Source organism: Mesoplodon mirus, assembly GCF_964341445.2.
Source record: "Mesoplodon mirus genome assembly, chromosome: 15".
Taxonomy (NCBI): domain Eukaryota; kingdom Metazoa; phylum Chordata; class Mammalia; order Artiodactyla; family Ziphiidae; genus Mesoplodon; species Mesoplodon mirus.
In genome coordinates this window covers 23,627,391-23,649,556 of record NC_138991.1, presented here as the reverse complement: position 1 = coordinate 23,649,556, position 22,166 = coordinate 23,627,391, and the positions used below count along the sequence as shown (strand labels likewise).

Below are 22,166 nucleotides of genomic sequence, written 5' to 3'. Positions count from 1 at the left end.
GCCTTCCACCAAGATAGAACTGTATCTGAGTGGACATTTTTCCCCTCGTGACTTTGAATGTGCTTAAACAAAGCCGCCACCTTCTTACTTCAAAATAGGCATTTGGAGCATTGGCACAAGGCTGGAGCCCCTTCCCCAGCCAGCTCAGGACCCATGACAAAAGAGTGCTGCCAGTGGCCTCCCATATCTCTCCCCCAAAAGTCAGGGAGAAGAAGGAAACAACTGAGGAAAGGAGGGGCTCTGCCTCTGGAGTCATGCAGACAGATGATGATTGAATAATCTCTGTCCACCCCTTATCAATGAGACTTTGGGCAAGTTATTTTGCTTCTCTTTGCCTGGATTTCTCCATCTGTAAAGTGGGGATAATAATAATGCCAACTTTAGAGGGTTATTTTGAGAATTAAATGGGGCTAGCCATGGAAAGTGCCCCCTGCCTGACCCAGTATAAGTGCCCTACATGTGTTAACTGCTCCTCTCTTCAGTGCTCATAAACGGATCCTTTTACTGTATGGTATCATCATCTACTTGTTGGCTGACGAGACACCCAGCAGGAATGCCTCGGTCTACCTGCTCCAGAGGACCTAAATGGCAGGAAAGGAACAGCCTCCAAAAAAGGAAATGAAGACCCTTCCCTCTTTTCTCTCCTGATGAAATTCTCAAGCTTTAAGTGTGGAACCGCTATCACAAGCAGTAGCCAGACCAAAACTTTCAGTTCCATTGGCCTCTCTTTTGTTTAAGGTTCAAATTAACTAGAGTTCCAGAAAGAAATGAAATAGCTGGGTTCACAGAATCACAGAAATTTAAAACTGAATATAATGAGTATCTAATTTAACCCCATTTTGTTAATTAATCCCATTACTACTACTGAAGACAGAGAAAGGAAATAACCAGCCCTGGGACACACAGTAACTTGGATGAACAACTCGCTTCCCTAAGGATGTGATTTCCATCCATTTTACCGACAGCTCACACCTTGTAATCCAGTTCAATCTGAAGTCCACTTGGCCACTAAAAGAGCAGTGAGGCTCATGTGGCCTCTTCCCATGATCTACACTAATCTTGCACACAGATCAAAAATAATTCTGCACCCACCACACATTCTCCCTATTTGTCTGCCAAGGCAAAGGAATCAAAGGAATAAACTTCAAATAATAAGCACGAATACAGCAAATAAAGTAGAAAATGTGACTTACACCAAAATTTTCAAAGAACACCTACTTGGCAGCCACCTTTGCCCTCATCCTGCCCTGGTGGAATCTATATATTTAATCTATGTTCTTTAAATGAGACACCTGCCTCTCTATTGCCTGCAGAGTGTCTAAGACAACAGTACTGGACCACCTTCCTTACCATCTCCAGGGCAAGGGCATCAACAAGAACTTGTGCATCTCCAGTGTGCAGTGTGACCAATGGCACAAAAGGTGTTGAGTTAATGAACAAAAGCAGCAGACCAGAGCCCCTGGAAAAGAAACCAACCTACTGCTGATAATGCAAGCCCCCTCACTGGAATAAATTTACTTGGGATACATGTGAGATCTTAAGATGGGTTGATCTTCAGAATTCATTATGTTAGGGAAGTTGAGAAATTAAAGAGAGAGGATTTCAAAAATAAAGATGCTACGTTACAGACACACAATGATTTGCCCACTTGCCATTGTGGATGGGGTACAGAGTGGAGGGGAGAGATTCTAGTCCTGTGGCTGCTTCTAGTGCAGGATTAGTAATTTTACAATATAAAACTGTCACCTAGTTAACCTCCAGTGTTGCCCATAAAAAAGGTAACTGAGGCAAGTTCTCAAAAACAAAACAAAACTAACCTGCAAACACAACAGGAGGGGTAAAGGTTGGGAGGAATGCAACAAAATGTGAATACCCAAAAGTGAAGAAACAGTTGAAAGAGGCAGCAGAACTAGGAGAGGAATGGCAGGGAATAACTTGTTTAATATTCTAAATCTGTGCTGTCCAAAAGGATAGCCCCTAACCACATGCAGCCTATTGAGCACTTGAAATAATGCTTAGTTCGAATCACAATGTGCTGTAAAATATACACTGAATTTTGAAAACTTAGTACAAAAAAAAATGTAAAATAGCTCAATAATCTTATATTGAGTATAAGTTGAAACTGTAACATTTAAGATCTACTGGGTTAAATATATATATTTTAATTTTTATTGGAGTGTAGTTGCTTTACAATGTTGTATTAAGTGTATTCTTAAATTTCACTTGTCCCTTTTAACCTTTTATAAATGTGGCTACTAGAAAATTTTAAATGACGTCAAGTGATTCTTACTTCTTTTGGATAGTGCTGCCTAACAAGATCTCCAAAGATCAGACCTGGGAGAGAAAATCTGCTGCTGCACTGTGAATCTAAAGTTGTGCTGTTCAATACAGTAGCCACTAGCCACAATAGCTATTCAAATTTAATTACCATATTAGTGCACATGAGAACATCTCCACTGGAGAAAATTCTATTGGACAGTGTTGGCCTAGAAGAACAAGAACCAAAAGGTGGACATTTCATACAGAAAAGCTAAAACTCTGTATCAAATTGATCTAAAACCACAAAGGAATGAATTTCAGGTAGACAACTATGCATATACGTGGTTAAATTGATGGGGGAAATTCACTTAATTCTGAGTTGTTTATGAACGTATTAGAGCATTTGTTATCTGGCAGCTAGTCAAAAGATTATTAAAAAGATAAAAGGTTCTACCCCTCTCCTAGGCCAGGACATCCCTAGAACCAACCTTTGCCTTGCCTGCCTACCTGCTCTGTAGACCATTCAGCTCAGTCATATCAGTTAGGCTGCCAGAACCTCAAGCCATGCTGTTATGGGACAGCATAAGAGCTTTCAGGACAGGCACAATTTTAGATACTGCTACTGTGCTCCCTCACACCATCATTTCACTTTACTAAACTAACAGTATTGTATCCCCAAGAACCCAGGTTAGAGATCGCACCTTCCCTCAGCTTACACCTAAGGAGGATTCCATTACACTTATTTCTGTCTGACCATTCAGCAGCTGGCCAGGAAACCCTTTATCTAGCTCCTGTGGGTCATGAGTATACCCTGAACATGTATAAGTACAACTGAGCACTTACTTGTACCATTTAGGACTTTAAAGTCTTGAAAAACAGGCTTTTTTTTTTACTTCCTTTTCCAACACAATGTGTTAAGTGCTAGGTGCACAAAACCACTCAAAACATTTAATTAGCATGGGTTACAGCTATGGCTAAGCTGTATATCCATGTGAAATTGTCTTAAAAGTTTGGAGGTAACAGATGTTTCCAATTCCAGCCTGTCAATTCAGTGGTCACAGATGCAAAGGTAATTAGCATTATCTACTTCAGTAAGAGGTGCATTTGTCTTTCTACCACTTAAGCCAGATTTATAGCCAAGGGATCCTACTGGGCCCACACTACAGAAAGGAGTTATATATAAAGGACATGACGCTTTCTGTACTGCAACCCAACATGTGGGGAAGTGTGGAACAAAAGAAAAATGAGGAAATTAGCAACAGCACCTGTTAGTACGATTTAAGACCCCTTAAGTAGCTGAACTTCTTTACCCTTCTTAAGACTTTCCCACTCTTCGAGGACTAACAAGTGATTTGCAGTACAATGTGGTTGTTACATTTGATGTGCAGCACAAATGCATAAGTGACAAATCTTATTTCACTAATCAAGAGCTGTGAGTGAACTCACACCCACCCCCCACCCCAATTAGGAGGTTAGGGCTACAGAGACACCAGTGAGGGGGTTTCAGTCTAAGTAAAACTCATAGTGCTGGTTACCAGCAGGCTTACTATACAAGCAGGTAAAAGGGGAAAACTGAGAGCATCAAAAGAGAGGGAATCAAACACCAAGGGGCAGTCTGTTTGAACATAGCATAGCTTGCTATATTGTAATACTGGGATGTGTTATGCTTATTCGACATCTTTAACTCTGTCCATATTTAATTATGTTCTCTTGCCAGTCATAGCCCTATTTACCCCAAATAGTCACCTCCTCCTCCTCTCAACATGAAATGGCAGGCCATCAGCTGACTAGGAAAAATGACATGAAACTATTAAGTCACTGAAATCAGAGTCCAGATGTCTGGAACAGCTAGGGTGCCAACTCCAATGCTCTGTTGTGCTATTTAACCACTTCTCTACAGCTGGTGTTTGCTTAGTCTCTATGACCTAATGGTCAACATTTTTGCTGGGGAGAGGTTCCTGGGACTCTTGACAGAATTCAAGGAATATGGTTAATGAGCACTACACTACTTCCCTGTCCTCAGAGTTTCAGAGTGCTGCCCTCTGTCCCTGGGGCTGGAATGTTTGCATCAGGTGGCTTTTTGCCCCTTCAGTAGTAGAGTAATATGTAGAAAAGCAGTTGCCACCTTAGTTGCTTGTTGCTAGTTATGTTGATCCAGAAAAGGACCCATATTCTAGGATGATTGTGAGATCCTCTGGCACAAAATAGCTCAAGGCACCAAGGAATAGCACAGTAAAGAATTAAGATTTACATGAGCAGGCACCAATAAGAGATGAGCTTGCTTATTTGTTGAACAGTTTTCCCAAAAAAGTCACTACAGCATCAGAGAACTGTGCCACCACAAGAGTACTCTTTCCAGAACATTTTACAGTAAGTCAGTGTGATCTAAAGATTTTATGCTAAAAAGACAAAACTGATACCAAGCAATTTTTTTAATTAAAAAGGATAGCCATAAGTTTGGATTCTACCATATCCCGTAAAAGCTCTACTTTTGGGGGGTAAGGAGAACGGTGGCGATGCACAAAACTGATAGACTATTACTTGCTGTAGAACAATGGAAAGCAGACAACAATGAATTACAGAAGTTGAGTGATCGCTCCTGAGCGAGAAACGGAGACATATTAGCACATAGTCCACCCCTTTAAGATGGGAAACGCCATTCTGGATATCCTTAGGCAGCCGATTTCACTCTGTGATTTTTCAAATGCTTAGACAAACTGTCGTAATTTTAAAAACAGATCAGCAACTACCTGGAATTAATTATGTCTAGTCTAAACCTCTCTAAAACAAGTTGGGTATTCAAACTCAAATACAGGCTAAAACTTTCATGATAAAGATAAAAGTTACAAACATTTTTCAAGAGTTCTGGTTAAAAGGAACAGCCCACTAATTTCTCTGCAAGTCCAATCCAGATTTTTTTTTTTTTAAAGAGACTGCGGAGTTTACGGAAACTTTTTATTTGCTAATTTTTTCAGTAGAAGTTGAACCAATGTGGAAAGGACAAAACCAGAGCATCAATGTCAGACAGCAGCAATATTTTTGATTCCTCTCCCCTCTTCCCCACCTCAAATACCTCACATACTAATGCAAAAACAAGTAAACAAAAAAGAAAAACAAAGCTTTAGAGGTATGTGCAACTGACAGTGTATTCTGAAAATTTGTTTTCCCATTTCCTAATCAGTTCTTAAAAAACAATTCACAGCCCCCTTTAAAACTCCTTTTGTGAAAAGGAGCATCTGGTTTTCAGTTCTGAGTCCACATAACAAAGTGACTTGCTAGCAAAACTCATGTAAGTCTGAAAAGGTGGATACCACAGATTTAACCTAGAGTCAAGATTCCTCCCTGCAGTTCCAGGTATCCTCTTCTTTCCACACTTCAGCATTAGCAGACAAGGATAAGCAACAATTGTTACCTCCAAGATCACCAAAGCCACCTTTCCAAAAGCACAAAATATTTTCAGGAGTTTTTAAAAAAAACCCCAAATACCTGATGGTATAGCTCAGTAGAGTACTCGTGTACAGTTAAAGCATTAAAAGCATCAGCCTGTTTTATTTCGTGACAAGTTTATTGAACAGTATTCAAGACTTCATCTATATAAACAAAAATCTCTGCTGAATGAAGCCAAGGCAGTATTTGCTGGCACTGTTGTGGCCATATTGGCAATGAGTTATTTTATTGTGTTTGGTTTCTAAAGTTTGGACTACTACAGAACTGCCAGTAAAACAATTTAAATGTTTGCAAGAGTGGGAAATAATTTTTAAAAGTGATCACTGCCAGAAATTCTTTCCAGAGGACTTGACTAGCAGCAATTTTACATTTTCTTTACAATTTTTAAAGTGTTCTTCAACTGAGTGGATTTATTTTTAAACCTTGACCCACACCTGTACACAGTGACGGAATCCAATAAAAGGGACTTTGAGTTTGATTAAGGCTTTCGTGCATCCTTATTTTTATCTAAGGTATTTCCACCCAAAATGTATGTTTGCTTACTTCCATACACAGCCCTAGATTTTCATCCAGTGGGTTAAGACTGACCTAATTACACTGTTACCTCTCTGAAATTCTGAATAAAGTTTCCTAATGGAATTTCCACTAACAATGCTTTGACAACTTGGAGCACAAAGCTAGAAACTACATTTCACTTAACAGTGTTGCATTAAAAAAAAAAAAAGCCACTAATAATTATACATCCAAACTACAGTGGAAACACAGAACACACCTCCAAATTTTGCTTACCAACTGTTTCACTAAAGTTCAGGAAAAGTTTACAAGTTTGCTTATTTATAAAATACATTTTGTAGATTTCTCTAACCCTTTAAGCTAAAAAAAAAAAAAAAAAGGCAAACAAAAAAATGGGGGTGGGGGGGAAGGTTTAAACCTAATGGAAAAGTTTCTCTTCTATTAATGTCAGAGTCACCAAAAACAGGCAATAAAATTTACACATAAGATTGAAAATATCATGATAGTGTTTACAAATACACACCACTTTGAGCGAAGCTTTACAAATCCTTCATACCATACAAAGCAAATGAGAAAATAATGTAAATTTTCACCCCAAACCTAGTTCTTACGAGAAAATTTGCAGGTAAGAGAGGTATGAATAGTTGCACAGAACATATTTTCAAGATTTTTTTAAAAAGTCAAACTCCAATGCCCAGAACAAGATGAACAGTATGCTTAGCAGTTAGCACTATGTTAATAAGTCTCAGATACACAAAAATCAAGTACCAGAGGGCAAAGCATTTAATTACATTTCACAACAAGAGAAGCACTGTTGTGATTCAACCAAATATGAAACACAATTCTCTCCAGTTTCTACACAAACCACTATTTTCTTAATTTATTTAATTTGATGAACAATGAAATCAAGTTTTCCTTTTCAGCATTAATCTAAAACGTAGAAATAACAAAGGAGTTGCAATAAAGTATATGAAATATTTAATAAGAACGTACGAACACATAACCAAAATAAACTGTGAAAAAAGATAAAAAGACTTTCATCTTCAAACAACCCATTTTTCTAAAATGAAAATAGTCAGCTTTCCAATGGGGAAAATAATCTGCAGTTGAAATAAGACTCCCAAGCAGCGCTGAAGTTTTTTGCACTCTGTCTTTGGAATGAGAAATGATTACTTAACAGAAAACTTAAATTGAACAGCATATACAAACATCATATTGCTTTTTTAGTTGAGGAGGCAATATCTAGTTATCTGTCAAAGCAAATTTGTATTCGTGAATTAGCAAAAGACCCACAACACAGCCATTTCTTCTTTGAAAGTCTAAATAATCCTTTCCCTAAACAAAATATCCTGTACTGTCAATCCTCTAAGATTGTAGTGATGAAAAAGCTTTCCAAATCTTAGCACACAAATGAAACTGTTGCCACTCTTAACTCTAAATTACACGACGCTGTATTTCAGTGTTCCACTGAATTGCAACACCCAAAAGGCACTATTTTTCTTAAATAGAAAATATTTCTTTTAAAAGGCCGACCCCTTTGTAAGTAAATTGATTTGTAGGAAATGTTGGGGATGTTTCAAACCAAGACAGAGGCCCATGTAAAAGACAAAATTTGTTTTTCATGATATCTCACCAATCTCCCATTCCATGTTTATAATATAATGTGACACGTCTTTAGAGCATTTTAACTAAGAAGAAAAGTAACCATAAGTAGAGCCTTTTGTGGCAGTGAGCAGGACATTGTAAGGCAAATGTTTTCGTGACAAGGACACTCACCAACCAGAACCCACGTGGTCCTCCTGCCTTAGTCCTGAATGCCAGAGTATGAAAGGGCAAGGAGCCTCAATTCTCTCCCCTCTGGCAGCTGCACTTGTACTCTGTATAAGGAATTTTTGTAACCAGGCTCCTGATCAAACAACTAGACCAAAAAGCCTCCAATTAACAGGATTAAACATATATTGATCTATGGACCAGCTTATGGATCTTTTATTCTGTTAACACTACTGCTAACAAAGCTAACAATTTCAACTACAATTTTAAAGACCTATATATAATAATGCTTTCTTATGAATGGACCCTTTTGGTTTAGTTACAGGCCAAAATTTCACATAAATTTGGGACAGAAGGAAATTGCCAGAACATTAGTCCATCTTGGGCAAGACTTCAAATGAGGCATCTTAAACAATGACCATTAAAAGTGATTTCTGGTTTTCGATGCCATCCAAACAACATGAACAATTTTTAAACTGACTAAACTAAAACTTGGCGGTCAAACCAAAAAGGCTCTGGTAGGTAGAGGACTCCATATTTTATTTTTGTGGCAAACGTCTTATTCCACACAGTTTTAAGAGTGACTGACATTAGAAATCAAAGTTCAAGGTTATAGCACAAACCAAGTGTGGAGTTTTATATTAGAAGAACATCAACAAAACAATTCTGCTCATTTACAAATGAGTCAATCAGGCAAATAAAGCAGCAACTTCAGAAGGACTGTCTATACAGCAAGAACCCTCAAGAAGCAATAAAGGTACATACAGTGAATCTGTATACAGAGATTTTATTCAATTTTAAAAGAAAATGAGGACTTTAGACAAAGCTTTGACCCTATAACAAAGCAAATCTGTCCAGCTTTAAACCAAATTCCAAGAGTAGTCAGCTTCTATTTTTCAGCAGCTGGCAAGAGCACCCTCAATGAGCTCTATTGACATTTCTATTTTCTTCATCCCATATGGTATAAAACAAAACCAATCTAGACTCCTGGATAAGCTTTATGTGGTCATTTGAGTTTTACAAATGGTTTCTCTAATAGTATGCCAAAATCATTTTTGTGTTCTCTCCGGACAGCTTTACTGTAACATACAGCAATGTTTATCCTGGTAGTGAGTCTTCTGTAAACAGTCAACCAATGCTCTATGTTATGGAAACCAATCTATATGCAATTGAAACAATCCACAGGCTCTAACCTGGAAACACTAGAAAAACAATCTGAATGCATTAATCACAGCACTATGAAGACTATATCTACCCTATGAAGAACTGATGTGAACAGCTACCCTAATACGAGTTTTACTTTCCTAGAGCCAATAGGCCTGTCATTTAAGTCAATGACAGCAGCTGTGGCTTCATCCCGAGATTCGAAAGCCACCATAGCTTCACCTGTGGGCATACCTTTTTCATTGTATTTTAAACACACTGAGCCTGGGATCACTTGATAGCCATAAAAGAAATCTAAAATCTCATCAATAGACACAGTGAAGGGCATGTTCTGTACTTTAATTACTGTTGGTCCTGGTTTTCCAGAACTAGATCCAAAGCCAGGAGGACCACCAACATGGACTGGGCCTGGGCCAGGGCCAGGGCCAAAGGCTGGAGGCCCACTCAAATGCCCAGGGGCACTTCCAAGGCCAGGAGGGCCGCTTCCAAAGCCAGGGGGGCCACCTAAGCTACCAGGGCCATTTCCAAAATTCTGAGGGCCCCCTCCAAATCCTGGTCCACTTAAATTATTTGGTCCACCTCCAAAACCTGGAACATCCAGTCCTAGACCAGGCAAACCACTATTTCCAACTGAAGGCATTCCAGGCCTAGCATCACCAAAGGCCCCTCCTAATCCTGGAGGAGGGAGTGGTGGTCCAAAGGCATTTGACCCACCAAAATTACCAGGAAAGTTAAATGGAGGCCCATTGTTGGCCTCCTTAGATCCTACAGTCAAAAAGCCATGCTCTTCACCTCCTGCACTAGGCATTCCCGCACCGGGCATTCCCACACCGGGCATTCCGGCACCGGGCATTCCGGCACCGGGCATTCCCGCATTGGGGATTCCCGCATTGGGCATTCCCGCACTGGGCATTCCCGCATTGGGCATTCCCGCACTGGGCATTCCCACACTGGGAATTCCTGGAACTGCGGGATTACCTGGCACAGGCATCTTTAACCCCTTTTTTCCTTGGGCAGGAGGATTTTTCTCAATCTCTCTCATATCTTCTAGAGTAACTACATGAACAAAAGCTTCTCTCCCATTAAGTTTTTTACGGTGTAAGCGTTCAGACTTACGTGCATCATCTTCATTTTTAAACTGAACCAATGCCTGTCCTAGACCTTGCCCATTGTTATCAACAAGAACATGTACAGCATTTTCATCCACTGGGATTCCTTCTAGGAATTGGAGAACATCCATCTTGGTAATGCTGAAGGGAATATTTGTTATATGCGCACAGACTTTGGCAGAGGTGACATCCCCCTCCGGATTTAACATCATTTCCCTCTGGTCATAGCTGAAGTTCTGCAATCTTTTTCGAATCATATCTATCTTTTCTAGCATACCTTTCTTGGTAATTGGATGAACTTGAATAAAGCGATTGCCCATGTATTGTTTATGACGACACAGAGCAGCCTTATAGTCAGCCTCATTCCTGAACTCTACGAAGCCTTCACCCGTTGCTTTCCCATTGGGTCCATAAGCAATATAAATACTATCTTCCACAATATCCAACTTTTTAAAAAAATCAATGACATGTTTGTTTTCTGCTTCAAAGGGTAGCCCTTTCAAGTAAACACAAAAACCAGCCTCGTGTGGTGATCTTGACCTTGACCTTTTCTGCCCACTGGGCGATTTTGACCTGGGAAGTGCCTGAGGAGGGGGATGGGCTTGTCCAGAAGGTCCTATACTTTGCTTAAAAGTGATATGGCCTCCAGCAGCTACCCACTGTCTCTCTGTGGCAGGACTAACTTCCACATAGCGTTGAATCATCAGCATTCTGTTTCGCTTCAAAGCTTCAAATGTATCTTGAGGGGAGAGAAACTTAACCAATCCATTCCCATTATTTCGACCTACATGATCTTTCAACAAATGCACGGCATCAACACGGAGCCCACGGAAAAAATCTCTGACATCATTTTCCATTGCAGAAAAGGGCATTCCATGCACACTGACATACAGATCATCAGGGTTGATGGGAAGTGGTTTCACACTGCTTTGAGAGTTCATCTGGATAGGGTTAACAGGATTCAATGGACCCAGAAACACAGGGTTCAGGTTATTGTTCAGATTCATAGGTGCTCCAGAGCCATTCATTCCAGCAGGTAGAGATGCCACAGGTGGCGGATTCAAGGGTGGCATGCCTGACATGGGTGGCAGTGGGGTCATGGGTGGCACAGAAGGGACTGGGGGTATTGGGGGCACAGGAGGCACAGGAGGCAATGTAGGTACCGGGGGAGGAACTGGTATTGGAGGAATGGACGGCATTGGCGGCAAAGATGGCATCGCTGGGATTGGAGGAATTGGTGGAGGTGGGACTGTGTTCATTGGAGAGGCTGTGCTCGGAATGGTTGAGCTAAACGTTGGGCTCCCAAAGGAGGCCCCCATATTTGGAGGAGCCGTTCCTATGCTGGCTGTGGAAAATGTCTGTACGTTTTTGTTGCTTTCATGAACAGAAGTGGCAGCAGTAACTACACTGGGTGAGGGGTTATTAAAGCTGGGTACTGTTGTAGGCAGGTTTACCCTGCCACTCATTCCTGAACTAGGTGGAGGTCCTGATCTACTAGCGTTTGCTGGTGGTAGATCTAAGTTGGCAGTTTCAAAACGCCTACGACTCAGTTCAATCATATTCTGCATTTCCGTTTTACTACTCAACAATAGTGTTACTTTTGACCCTTTAATTGTACCACCTGTGCGCATCATACCAAGCCTTGCATCTTCATCAGTGGCAAAAACGATGAAAGCCTCACCCAGTTCACCCCCTACAATATGCACGCCCCCATCAGGGATGGTCAATCCAGAGAAGAAGTGGCGAATGTCCATGGTCCCCGCCACAATTGGGAGACCTTGCAAACGGATGACCACAGCCATGCTGCGCTGAAACCACACACACCTGCAGATGAGAAAAGGCAACGGCCAGGTCAGACTCCTGTTTATCACACCAAGTTTTCAGCTACAAGAATGACCATCTACCGTATTAGGCCCTCAAGTATTCCCTCAAACTATCACAAGCAATGTCGTTTTTTAAATTTGGATATTCTAAAAACTGAATATTATATGCCATTTACAATGTAAAACCCAATTTCAACATCCAAAAGGCATTAATTCTGAAAACACTTAGAAGTTCAGCCCCAAGACTCAAAAATTTCAGGAAAAAAACAACCACAGGACAAGAAAATCACCAATTACATCATCATTCAGACCACTAATTATTCAATAAGATTTAAAAGAAATGCGTAAGTCAAATCAGGAAACAAAGTTTAACAATCTACAGGGGAAAAGATACAAAGGACGTATCAAAGTTAATATTTAAAACTGGCTCAGCATCTTCCTTATAAACTTTTGACAACTTTGTAGAATTACTGGTATCATTTTATATGGCTTAATCTCAAAACAACAGAAACAAAGCGGGAATAATAATGAATTTCAAATAATACTTAACACTAAAGCAGATTCAAGTCTCAAATGAGAACTGATTTCATATTTCATCCTAGGATGAAACCACTTTATTTATTAAAGGAAGAGCTTTATTTATTAAAGAAAATGACATATGGAATTACGTATTACATATAAGGTTAATACATACTAAGTATCCAGAAGAAATGCTGAGTAAAACAGCCAAAATATTAGTTACCTGTAGTCATCAATCCAAAAAGTAGAACCTGGTTACAGTGCCATTCACCATGGCTATTTTAATTAAAACCCAGGTCCAAAGATTCATTCTCAAGCCCTCCATTTAATAAAAAGTCTTGTTTATCCCACAGGGGAGGGCTGATAATGAAAAAGAGGGATTTTTTATTTTTGAACTAGTGTACGCACTTTATTCAGTGGTTGTGACCCAACATAACTCCTGTGGAATTTCTGGGTACTCATTAATCTCTGTAGATAATGTCCATTTTGATATAATCAAAAAAGAAGTTTCTCCCAGACTTAAATAAAATTTCAGTATTTCAATTCATATGGTTTCTAAGAGTAAATGGAAGGGCAGCCATGTATAAAGTAATCCAAAACAAACTCTTGCGACTGAAAAAAATATTAATTTGAAATTTATATGGTCAACAACAAAGTGTGTTGTCCAAGCCATTTTTAAAATCAACTTTTAAATATAAACCTATATTAAACTGGCTCTGTGATCTTAGGAAAATTATAAATTATTTGAGCTTTGGTTTCATCACTTCTCAAATGAGAACATTAGAAGAGCAAAGATTCCTGCTCCAAGCACTAAGAATTCTGTAACTCCATGAAAGCAGTTTTTCAATGTCAGATATTACACGAATACTAATTTAAGGCAACAACATCTGCAACTGTATCTCAATATTACAATTGCTGCACACAAAAGAGAAATATATTGTTTGGCTTTTATACTTTTCTCACACACACATACACAAAAATAAAAGCCACCTTCAAACTTAATCCAGAAAGATGGACTGGCAAACAGAAAACAAGACCATATAAAACATTAGAAATTTGGGAAGGGGCAGGGGGAAGCTTTCCATTTTTGGTCTGCAAGCGTCAACAAGAAAAATTAATACTAAAAACGTCACACCAACAGATTCTTTTGCCCTTATTTACTATTTAGCAGTCTTTAAGAAGTTCATCAAGAAGGTTCCAATTCATTAAATCAAAATCTCACTCCTTACTAACTCTAGAATATTGGCTGTACGCAAAGATGAGATAGCATTCCGTTCAACTTCAAAAATCACTTAATCACTAACTGGGGGAAACATCATGGGTAATCTAGATCCCCAAAACTTGAGAAAGAGAGAGAGAGATGTTAGTTTGCATTAGGACAATAAAATGGAAATTTGATATGGTCCCAAAAATTAAGCACAGGGCTAAAGTGACATACACAATTAAGTCTTCAAACCATCTGCAGCTGAGGTAAGAGATTTAGTGAAAGTCTGTACAAGGTACATGTGAAAACATGATATTGAAAGTCTGCCCAGATTACCATCTAGAAAAGGGCCGAGTAAACCAAAGCAGTGCACAAGATTTATTCATAAAGTCATCTAAACAGGAAAAGTTTTTAGGTTCTGAAAAACGTGAAGTAAGATATGCTATTCTGCTACAAAGTACCTGTTTGACAGATGAGTCATTTCAACCTATCTTACTTGAGCCTACCTTAGTTATTTAACAAGAAGTTAGATTCCAATCACTAAGGTTCCACCTAAAGTCAATTTGTACTCTAAAACATGACCCATTTTCTATACCTATTCCGCAAAGGAATATTAAAAAACCGTACCAATAACAAGCACCCATATTTGTAGTCTAGAATGCTACTGAGGGAAAAAGACAGCTACTTACTGCCTAATAATCAGGAATTCAGCAGGAGAAATGCATCCATAGAAAACTGACTCCCAAAGGAAGCAACAACTGTTCAAGACACCCAGTCCACCCCTCTCCCATCCCTCAAATAAGCTTATTACAAACAAAAAACCACAATTTAGTTATTACACATATTTTCATGTTATTTAATAAGCTATCTCAATTTATTTTGTATAAAAATAAACCCTCTATTCAAAATCTCTTACCTGATAAAACAAGAGATGTATTTTCTTAACAAGAAGTAGAGGCCAAGTCAATCCTGTGGGCAACCAATTAAAACCAACTTTTAGACTGCAATAGAGAATAAATGGAGGCAAAAATCAATGCAGGAAACACAAAACACGCACAGGCCACACTGAACTGTATATTAAAGGGCGAGTCTGAAACCACCGGAGTACATCATTACAATGTATTAGGAAAAAAAAAAAAAAAAGACATGTACCAAAATCCCACACGTTTATTATTTGGTATTGCTTTCAAATTGCTTTCTCTCAAAGCATTATATATTTACATACATCAAGAATGTGTCATAAATTAGCCCAAGAAAGAATCAATCGAAAACTAAAACAGTCATAAAGATCAGCTTCACAGCTGGTAATTGCTTTAATCACTTGATGATTAAACCAGTCCAGAAAATTCCATAACACAAGTCCAACGGCGACCTATTTCCTCAGGTTCCCACCAAATTTTTGATGAAAAAGCACAAGTTCACATAGTAACAGTTCCTGGACAAATTAAGTCATCAATTCAAGGATATTCATGGAAATTACTGCAATTACTCTTTCAACATATTTTCCTTTGCACCAAAATAGCAATCGAACAACAAAAAAAACATAAGTGAAGTGAAAGGTCTGGCCTATAAGGACTAACTCCTGGTTAAAACCACTAGAGTTCAATATATTAAGGAAGAGTGCTTTTTCTTCTAACACCAAAATGGTTCCAAGAAACTTGTAAAAAAAAAAAAAAAAAAAAAAAAAGTCCGGCATATTAAGAGTCCTTCCAAAGTAAAAACAGGTCACTCGTCTTTCACTGGAATTTCTCCCAAACTAGTGAAGTTATGAACAATTCACAAGCAATTTATATGACCAAATGATTAGACAACTATATTCAAAAGAGTAAAAGAAAATTGTCACTGTTAGGTATAAGATTACTCATAGACACCTACTTAGAATGATGATGCTTATTTTTAACTATCTTTCAAGATCAAGATACCACCATTGAGCTTAATATTCATCACCAGAAAGACATATTCAAACGTTTTAGCGTTACTCCAAACTTCTTCTAAAGAACAAGCTAAACATCACCTAGACAACCACTCAAATTACTAATGAACAGTGAGATTGTTTTGCCACAAAAAGCTATGCTGTATGTCATAAACAACACCTTCAGAAGCCCAGAGCATTGTGTTAATCTTTTAAATGTTGTACAATCAATCCTAATTAAATCTAGAATTTTAAGTCTTCATTTAAAAACAAGCCACATCTAGTAGTTTATCTAACGGGTCACAAAGGGAAATGTAAAACAGAAAAAAGCTTATTTTACATAAAGTTTACACTCACCAAGGAAGAGCATGAATTATTGCAATATTTTTTTCTAAATGTACAAGTTTAGCTCTATGAGCCTCAGAATCAGGGTAATTTTTTAGTTAAACACTTGTGATGACTCCTACTGAAGATTCCAATTCAAAAGGTCTGGTGTGGGGCCAGGACGCATGGCCTGAAGGTAAGGGAAACAGGTTCCTCAGCCCCTTTCCTTCCAGATCCAAGGTGGTACCATATGTCCACTGGAGAGGAACAAGTTCGGGGTCAGCCAGTTAAGCCCAAAGAGAACATTCTAGGTCTACTCCCTAAAATGTTTACAGGGCTGCCAGAAATTACTAAACAAGGAGAAAAGCTGAAAGGCCCAGCTGAATTCAGCAAATCCCTAGTTCAACTCATTGAATTTAAAGTACAAAATCAGGGCTTCCCTGGTGGCGCAGAGGTTGAGGGTCTGCCTGCCGATGCGGGGGACACGGGTTCGTGCCCCGGTCCAGGAGGATCCCGCAGGCCGCGGAGCGGCTGGGCCCATGGGCCATGCCCGCTGGGCCTGCGCGTCCGGAGCCTGCGCTCCGCGGCGGGAGCGGCCACAGCAGTGAGAGGCCCGCGTACCGCAAAAAAATAAAATAAAATAAAGTACAAAATCAATCTAGTCATAAATTTGTTAATCTTTTCTATTTCAGCACAAGGGAAGCTACATCTCACCCCATGCCAAAGGAAAGTACACAGAAAGCTCAGGCTAGCAGCCAGAACTTCACAACTCTTGGTGTTATGGCTCTTCCTTCAAATAGAAATTGAGAACTCAAATACTTGTTTTCAACACCTCACTTTGAAAGGGGCACAATAATTTAACAGAAATATCACTATTTTCCAGGAACCTACTTATTCCTGCGTTCTAAATGTCAGCTAGCAACTGAATGTAGGATACCAGTCACTCCAGTGACCTTTAAAAATTCACTCCAGTCACCTTTAAACTTTGGTGAGTTTTAGAAAGATAAGACTGAAACAATTCTAAGCAACAAAACACCTAAAATACATGTTTTACCTATTCAGAGAGCATAACGGAAAGAGAAAATGGGCTTGATTTGCCATTAAATCCATTGATGTATTTCAGAAGATCTAAGACAAGAAGCTTTAGTATATTTTGCACTTTATCTTGAGAATTAAGCCACATAGTGGCTTTCTTACAAATTCTAGATATATGCAAAATTACAAATAGCTACTACAAAAGTTTAGCATATTATTATGACAAGACAGATTTTCTTAAATACTAGCCATTCCAAAAACTTGGAATTGCAGGATAAAATGTCTGACAACAATCCTCTTTACCAGGAAGCCAAGGCGAAAATCAGAACTTGACCATTTCCACTCTTCATTTGGTAATAAACATCCAAAAGTGAATTTTAACTTTGTTCAATAGTAAGTCTTTGATCAACAAGAACCAGGGTACAGCAGACCTAAGTTCTTCAGATTCAAAAGAAACAAAAATCACCCTTCAAATGTTCACCACAGAGATGAGCAACAGAGAACCAATCATAACGGGCACAATGCTACAAGCAGCATAATCACATTATGGTATGCATTATGGAAAAAAACACAGCTTCATCAACTTTTGTCCCCATCCCCAAATGGAACACATTTCAGGTTCTGGGACCATTCTTAATAAAACAATTCTTCTGACACTGAGGGAGATATAAACCTTTGATAGCATGTTACTCAACTTTCCCATTAACCTCCAGTCAGTACTCAAAGGCAGCAAATCAAAAGACATTTCTAAATAAGATATTTATTCTCTTGCCAAAAACACTACAATATTAAGTTATTTTTCAATCCCCCCAAATGCCAACAGAAATGTTCGTTATCTTACTTGCTTTAAACTTCAAAGAAACAATATTTTTTCTAACCTAGCCAACCACATTCACCCTCACTACTGGTTTTAAGGCTTTAAACTTAATGAACTAAACTCTATGCAAACCAAAATGTATATGTGTGGTGGTAGTAAAATCTGATAAAACTAAAGATTGAGTGATTTTTCTTAGTTGACCTAAAACACTTAACAATATTCACTTATTCACAAATATTCATCAAGCACTTATGGGCCAGGCAGAAGATTACAGAAATGGATGACAGTCCCTGCATTTTAGGGAGGGATATCTAAAAACATCTTTTGTGCAACGGTTACTGACAGAAGTTCTTCCTACCTCATCTACAGAAGAAAATATTCAACTGAAATGATGGAGTGACTATCTACAAAATGGAATAAAAACAGCATGAACGTTGTCAGTGGATTTCAGCACCTGGAACACACTGGCCCACAAAATCAAGTTTCACATCTACAAATTGTACCAACAACCCCCAAACTCATGCAAAAATCAAGTCATTTGGTATGTCAAAGAAAGTGAAAGAAGCCTAAAGTTTTCTGGTATTAGCACATAACAGTATGTTCCAAGTAACTACCACAATGGTTTCTAAAGCTTCACATTTTTCACCTAACAGATATGAACATAAGAAAAATTGAAATTATGCATCACAGTCCATAAACAAAATAATCAATATATAATCAAGCATATAAATGATAAAAATGCATTCCCTAAGTCATTTTTTTCCAGTAATAATACTAAGCACATCCTTAACTTTTATATAAACACGCCAAACATTTTCTTCAAATATTAATTACCATAAATTTTTTCAACCACCTGTAACAGTTCTTTCCAATTGTTTTAATACTCTTGGAAAATCCCTGAGCACAATTTCCTTCCACTAAATCCAGAATCCTCCACGCTATCAAAACTACCAAATTTCAAAAACAAATACAACCAGTCTTGTATTATATTTCTATAATTAAAAAACAAAATCCAACAGGTACGGTCTATACGTCCAGACTTCTAGGATTTTTTTTTTCAACTGCAAAGGCTCTGAAATGCATTAACAATGTAAACTAGACAACAAAGTCCAAGGCAATTCATGTTGCTAGTACTGCATTTTACAAAAATTATACCATTTACAATCAATCAAGCAAGAAGCTCTAAAAGAAATACTCGTCACAAGTCTCTCCTTCAACAAAACCTTCAGCTGCAATCACATTTTTTTGTTAGTAGTTTATATTGACTGGCATCACCCTAGTCTTAAATAATATAAAATGGTTCCTGCCAACTATCCCAATTTACATTAGGTCATCTCTGGGAATCCGGAGTCAAGGAGGGTTTTAGGGTCCAGAAACCTCTCTTACGGAGCCTGCTATTTTCAGTATACAACTCTCGGCAGGTTCAGGGCTGAATAACCGAGAGTAACCCTCATCGGAGCTCAAATTTTTCACTATAAATCACACATTGGAAGCACACATACAGTCCATGCACTTACAATCTAGCAGCTAAGCCTCCTGCACTAGTGACCATCCCCGTCATTAACCTGCAGATTCTCAAAGCCCCTCGCACCCACTTCACGTGGCCGCAAACTACCACCTCCAGCCTTCAAAAGAAACTCAGTTCACTCTCCATCAAAATCACCCAGCCTCCACATCCCACTGGACCTCCTCCTTCTTCGATGCTGGAGGCTCTCTCCCAAGGGACGCGTAAAGGTGATGCTCTTAGCAGCCCCCTCCCTACTCGGGGACCAAGAGGCCCGGGAGGCGGACTCACCCCACGCTACCGGGGCCGGCTTCTCAAATTAACGACACCCCGGAGGGTAAGCCCCGCCCCAACGCTGGGCCTTGGAAGGGTTTCACTGCAACCGCCTCCACCTTCAGCCCAAGAAGGCGGCCAATTCCGACTTCCTTCCTGCACTCACGGGAGAGCACCGACTACAGCTCCCTCCCCTCAGGTGTGTCCAGACTGTAGTCCCCTTTTTCTGGTAGGCCACCGGGGCCTCCTTTCCACTTCCGGTGGAGGGAGTGTCCTCACTACGATTATCATCCTCACTTCGGGACAGTTACAACCTCTGCCCCACGTGGGGGCACAGAGAATCTTGCTCATTCGGGATGTAGTGTATTTTCACTGCAGTTCCCGTTCGTTCTCAGGCCGCTGGGCCACCCAGTTCTGGCCTCCTCCCTCTCAAACCATGGGGGCGTCCTCGCTACGGCCTCGTCCCCTCTTCGGTAGGCAGGCTCCTCCTCTCTTGTGTCCTACTTGCAACCTCTCAGGACCGAGAGGCACAAGCGGCGCCCCAGGCCCCCCGCAGCCATGCCCCGACCCTTCAGCGTAGGGCGCTCGCTGCGGCGGGCTCCGAGGCCTCCGAAGGCCCCGCCCCGGGCCACCAAGGGGCGGCTCGAGCCCCGCACAGCCCCGCCCGTTCCGGGGCTGCAGGAGTCTTACCGGGGAGAGCTGCGCGGCACCCGAACCCAGACCCGAGTTACCCCCCGCGCGAGTGCCTCCGCCCCGCGGTCGGTAGCCCCAGCCCGAACGGCTTCCCGGAGCCCAGAGCAGCCACCACCTCTATCGCCGCTTCACAAGATGGCCGCCAGCCCGCTCAGCAGCTCCGCGTTCCAGAAAGGGCGGGATGGAATGGTTGACGTCACGGGGCGGGGTGGGGCGGCGCAAGCGCGCGGAGGTTCTCGGGTAGCTCCCGGAAGTTGCCCGTGTTTGTGGTAGAGGAGCTCGGCGACTTTTGCTTGGTGGCTCCGCTTTAAGGGAGTGAAGCTGCTTGTTGGAATCCGAACAGTATCTGGCGTTGGGCTTCGTGCAATTGCTTCACTTCTTCGAGCCTCTGCGAAAGGAGGGAAATACTGCCTACCTCGCAGAATTGTATTGAGGATTAAATGGACCACAAAATGGTGCCTAGTTCTACTGATGATGCCCTGACAGAAGAACCAAAATCTGATTCTTTTTTTCCCATTTAAAAATTTCAATCCAGGACTTCCCTGGTGGGGCACTGGTTAAGAATCCGCCCGCCAATGCAGGGGACACGGGTTCGATCCCTGGTCCGGGAAGATCCCACATGCTGAGGAGCAGCTAAGCCTGTGTGCCACAACTACTTGCACCCTCACTTCTGGCTCAGTAAATTCCTTTTTTTCCTTTCTTTTTTTTATGCCGCACCACGCCATGCAGGGTCTTAGTTCCCCCACCAGGGATCGAACACCTGCCCCCTGCAGTGGAAGCGCGGAGTCCTAACCACTGGACTGCCAGGGAAGTCCCTGGCTCAGTAAATTCTTTTACCACCCGCGTTGCCATCCTCATCGCCACACTCCTCGGCATTTTGGTGGCGGGTAGGGTGCTCTCTCTGCCCTTTCCGATCCGTCTTCCGCCACGTAGCGATCAGCCTACTGACTCCAGGCAATTGAAGTTCCCCGGCCTGGGTTACTCCTCGGCGGGAGGTGAAGGCTTGCAGGACGGGACTCCGACTCGCTGTCGACCTAAGGGGTACGTTCTGGAAACGGTCTTTTCGCCTCTTCAACACTGCCTATGGTCTGAGGTCCCTGGAGACCGGGGATTAAAGCGTCCTGGCCGAGGCGACTCTTCCGAAGACCTAAAACCCGGTCCCATACTGAGCGACCATTCCTGCCCGATGGGGTGGCAGTGTCCTTTGGCCCTAGCCTTGGGACTCCTCACTTCCAACGGCTGGTGCAGTCGGCAGCAGCAGCTCGTTGGGGCGAATCCAGGCACGCTGTGAGATCCCCTTTCCCTTTCCATCCTCCCTTGACGACCGTCCATCCTGATCCACCAACATCTCCAGGTACTTCAAACGAGTCGCCACAAAACCAGTGAGTTTCCCCCTCTGGGTTGGCCCGAGACCCGCTTCCCTTCCTGGTCTTGGGGTGATGGACCGGGCCTCAGGAGGCCTCTGTCAGACAGAGGGCGCCTCAAGAGGTCCTCTATTCGGGGGATGCCCCAGTCTAGAGCGCAACCTCAGGTCCCTCGCGGACAGGGCAGAGGCCTGTTTCCCTCTAGGGATGCCTTTTGTGTCACGGACAGCCCCAGGTGGATGGGCATTGTCAGGGGTGCAGGCATGTGCTTCATCTGCCCAAGCCCACCCTAGGGACCAAATATGGGACTTTTCCTCTAGGGTACAACAGGTGGTCAAGACGACATAGATGTCCGGTCAGGTCAGATCGAAAGCCACCCTGAGTTCCTCTGAATTCCCGAATAAAATTGGTGGGGTCCCGACCAAAAGATCCCAAT

General features: G+C 41.2%; 2 protein-coding genes across 8 annotated transcripts in view; both read right to left on the bottom strand.

Moving 5' to 3' along the window:
- Positions 1-20,498, bottom strand: part of CPNE1 (copine 1) — a 37,857-nt gene extending 17,359 nt beyond the window's left edge. The window contains exons 1-2 of one of the 6 annotated variants that reach the window (XM_082600634.1): positions 20,482-20,498; positions 14,725-14,777 (exon numbers count right to left, since the gene is read on the bottom strand). The gene's annotated coding sequence lies outside the window, so the exon portion shown is untranslated. The other 5 variants (XM_082600632.1, XM_082600635.1, XM_082600633.1 and 2 more) reach the window with 5 other exon arrangements.
- Positions 8,760-20,500, bottom strand: RBM12 (RNA binding motif protein 12). Of its 2 annotated transcripts, XM_082600630.1 has the most exons (3): positions 20,482-20,500; positions 14,725-14,777; positions 8,760-12,086 (listed from the first exon to the last, which is right to left on the bottom strand). In XM_082600630.1, exon 3 carries the CDS (start codon positions 12,062-12,064, stop codon positions 9,269-9,271), a length of 2,796 nt encoding a protein of 931 aa, XP_082456756.1. In that variant the 5' UTR covers positions 12,065-12,086; positions 14,725-14,777; positions 20,482-20,500; the 3' UTR covers positions 8,760-9,268. The 2 variants fall into 2 exon arrangements, with proteins under 2 accessions (XP_082456756.1, XP_082456755.1); XM_082600629.1 differs by lacking the exon at positions 20,482-20,500 and having other exon boundaries at positions 14,725-14,809.
- Positions 20,501-22,166: the final 1,666 nt, after the last annotated feature.

What these genes read in the sequence shown, in the direction of transcription:
- RBM12 (XM_082600630.1), bottom strand. Translation starts at nt 12,064, where the DNA reads ATGGCTGTGGTCATCCGTTTGCAAGGTCTCCCAATTGTGGCGGGGACC.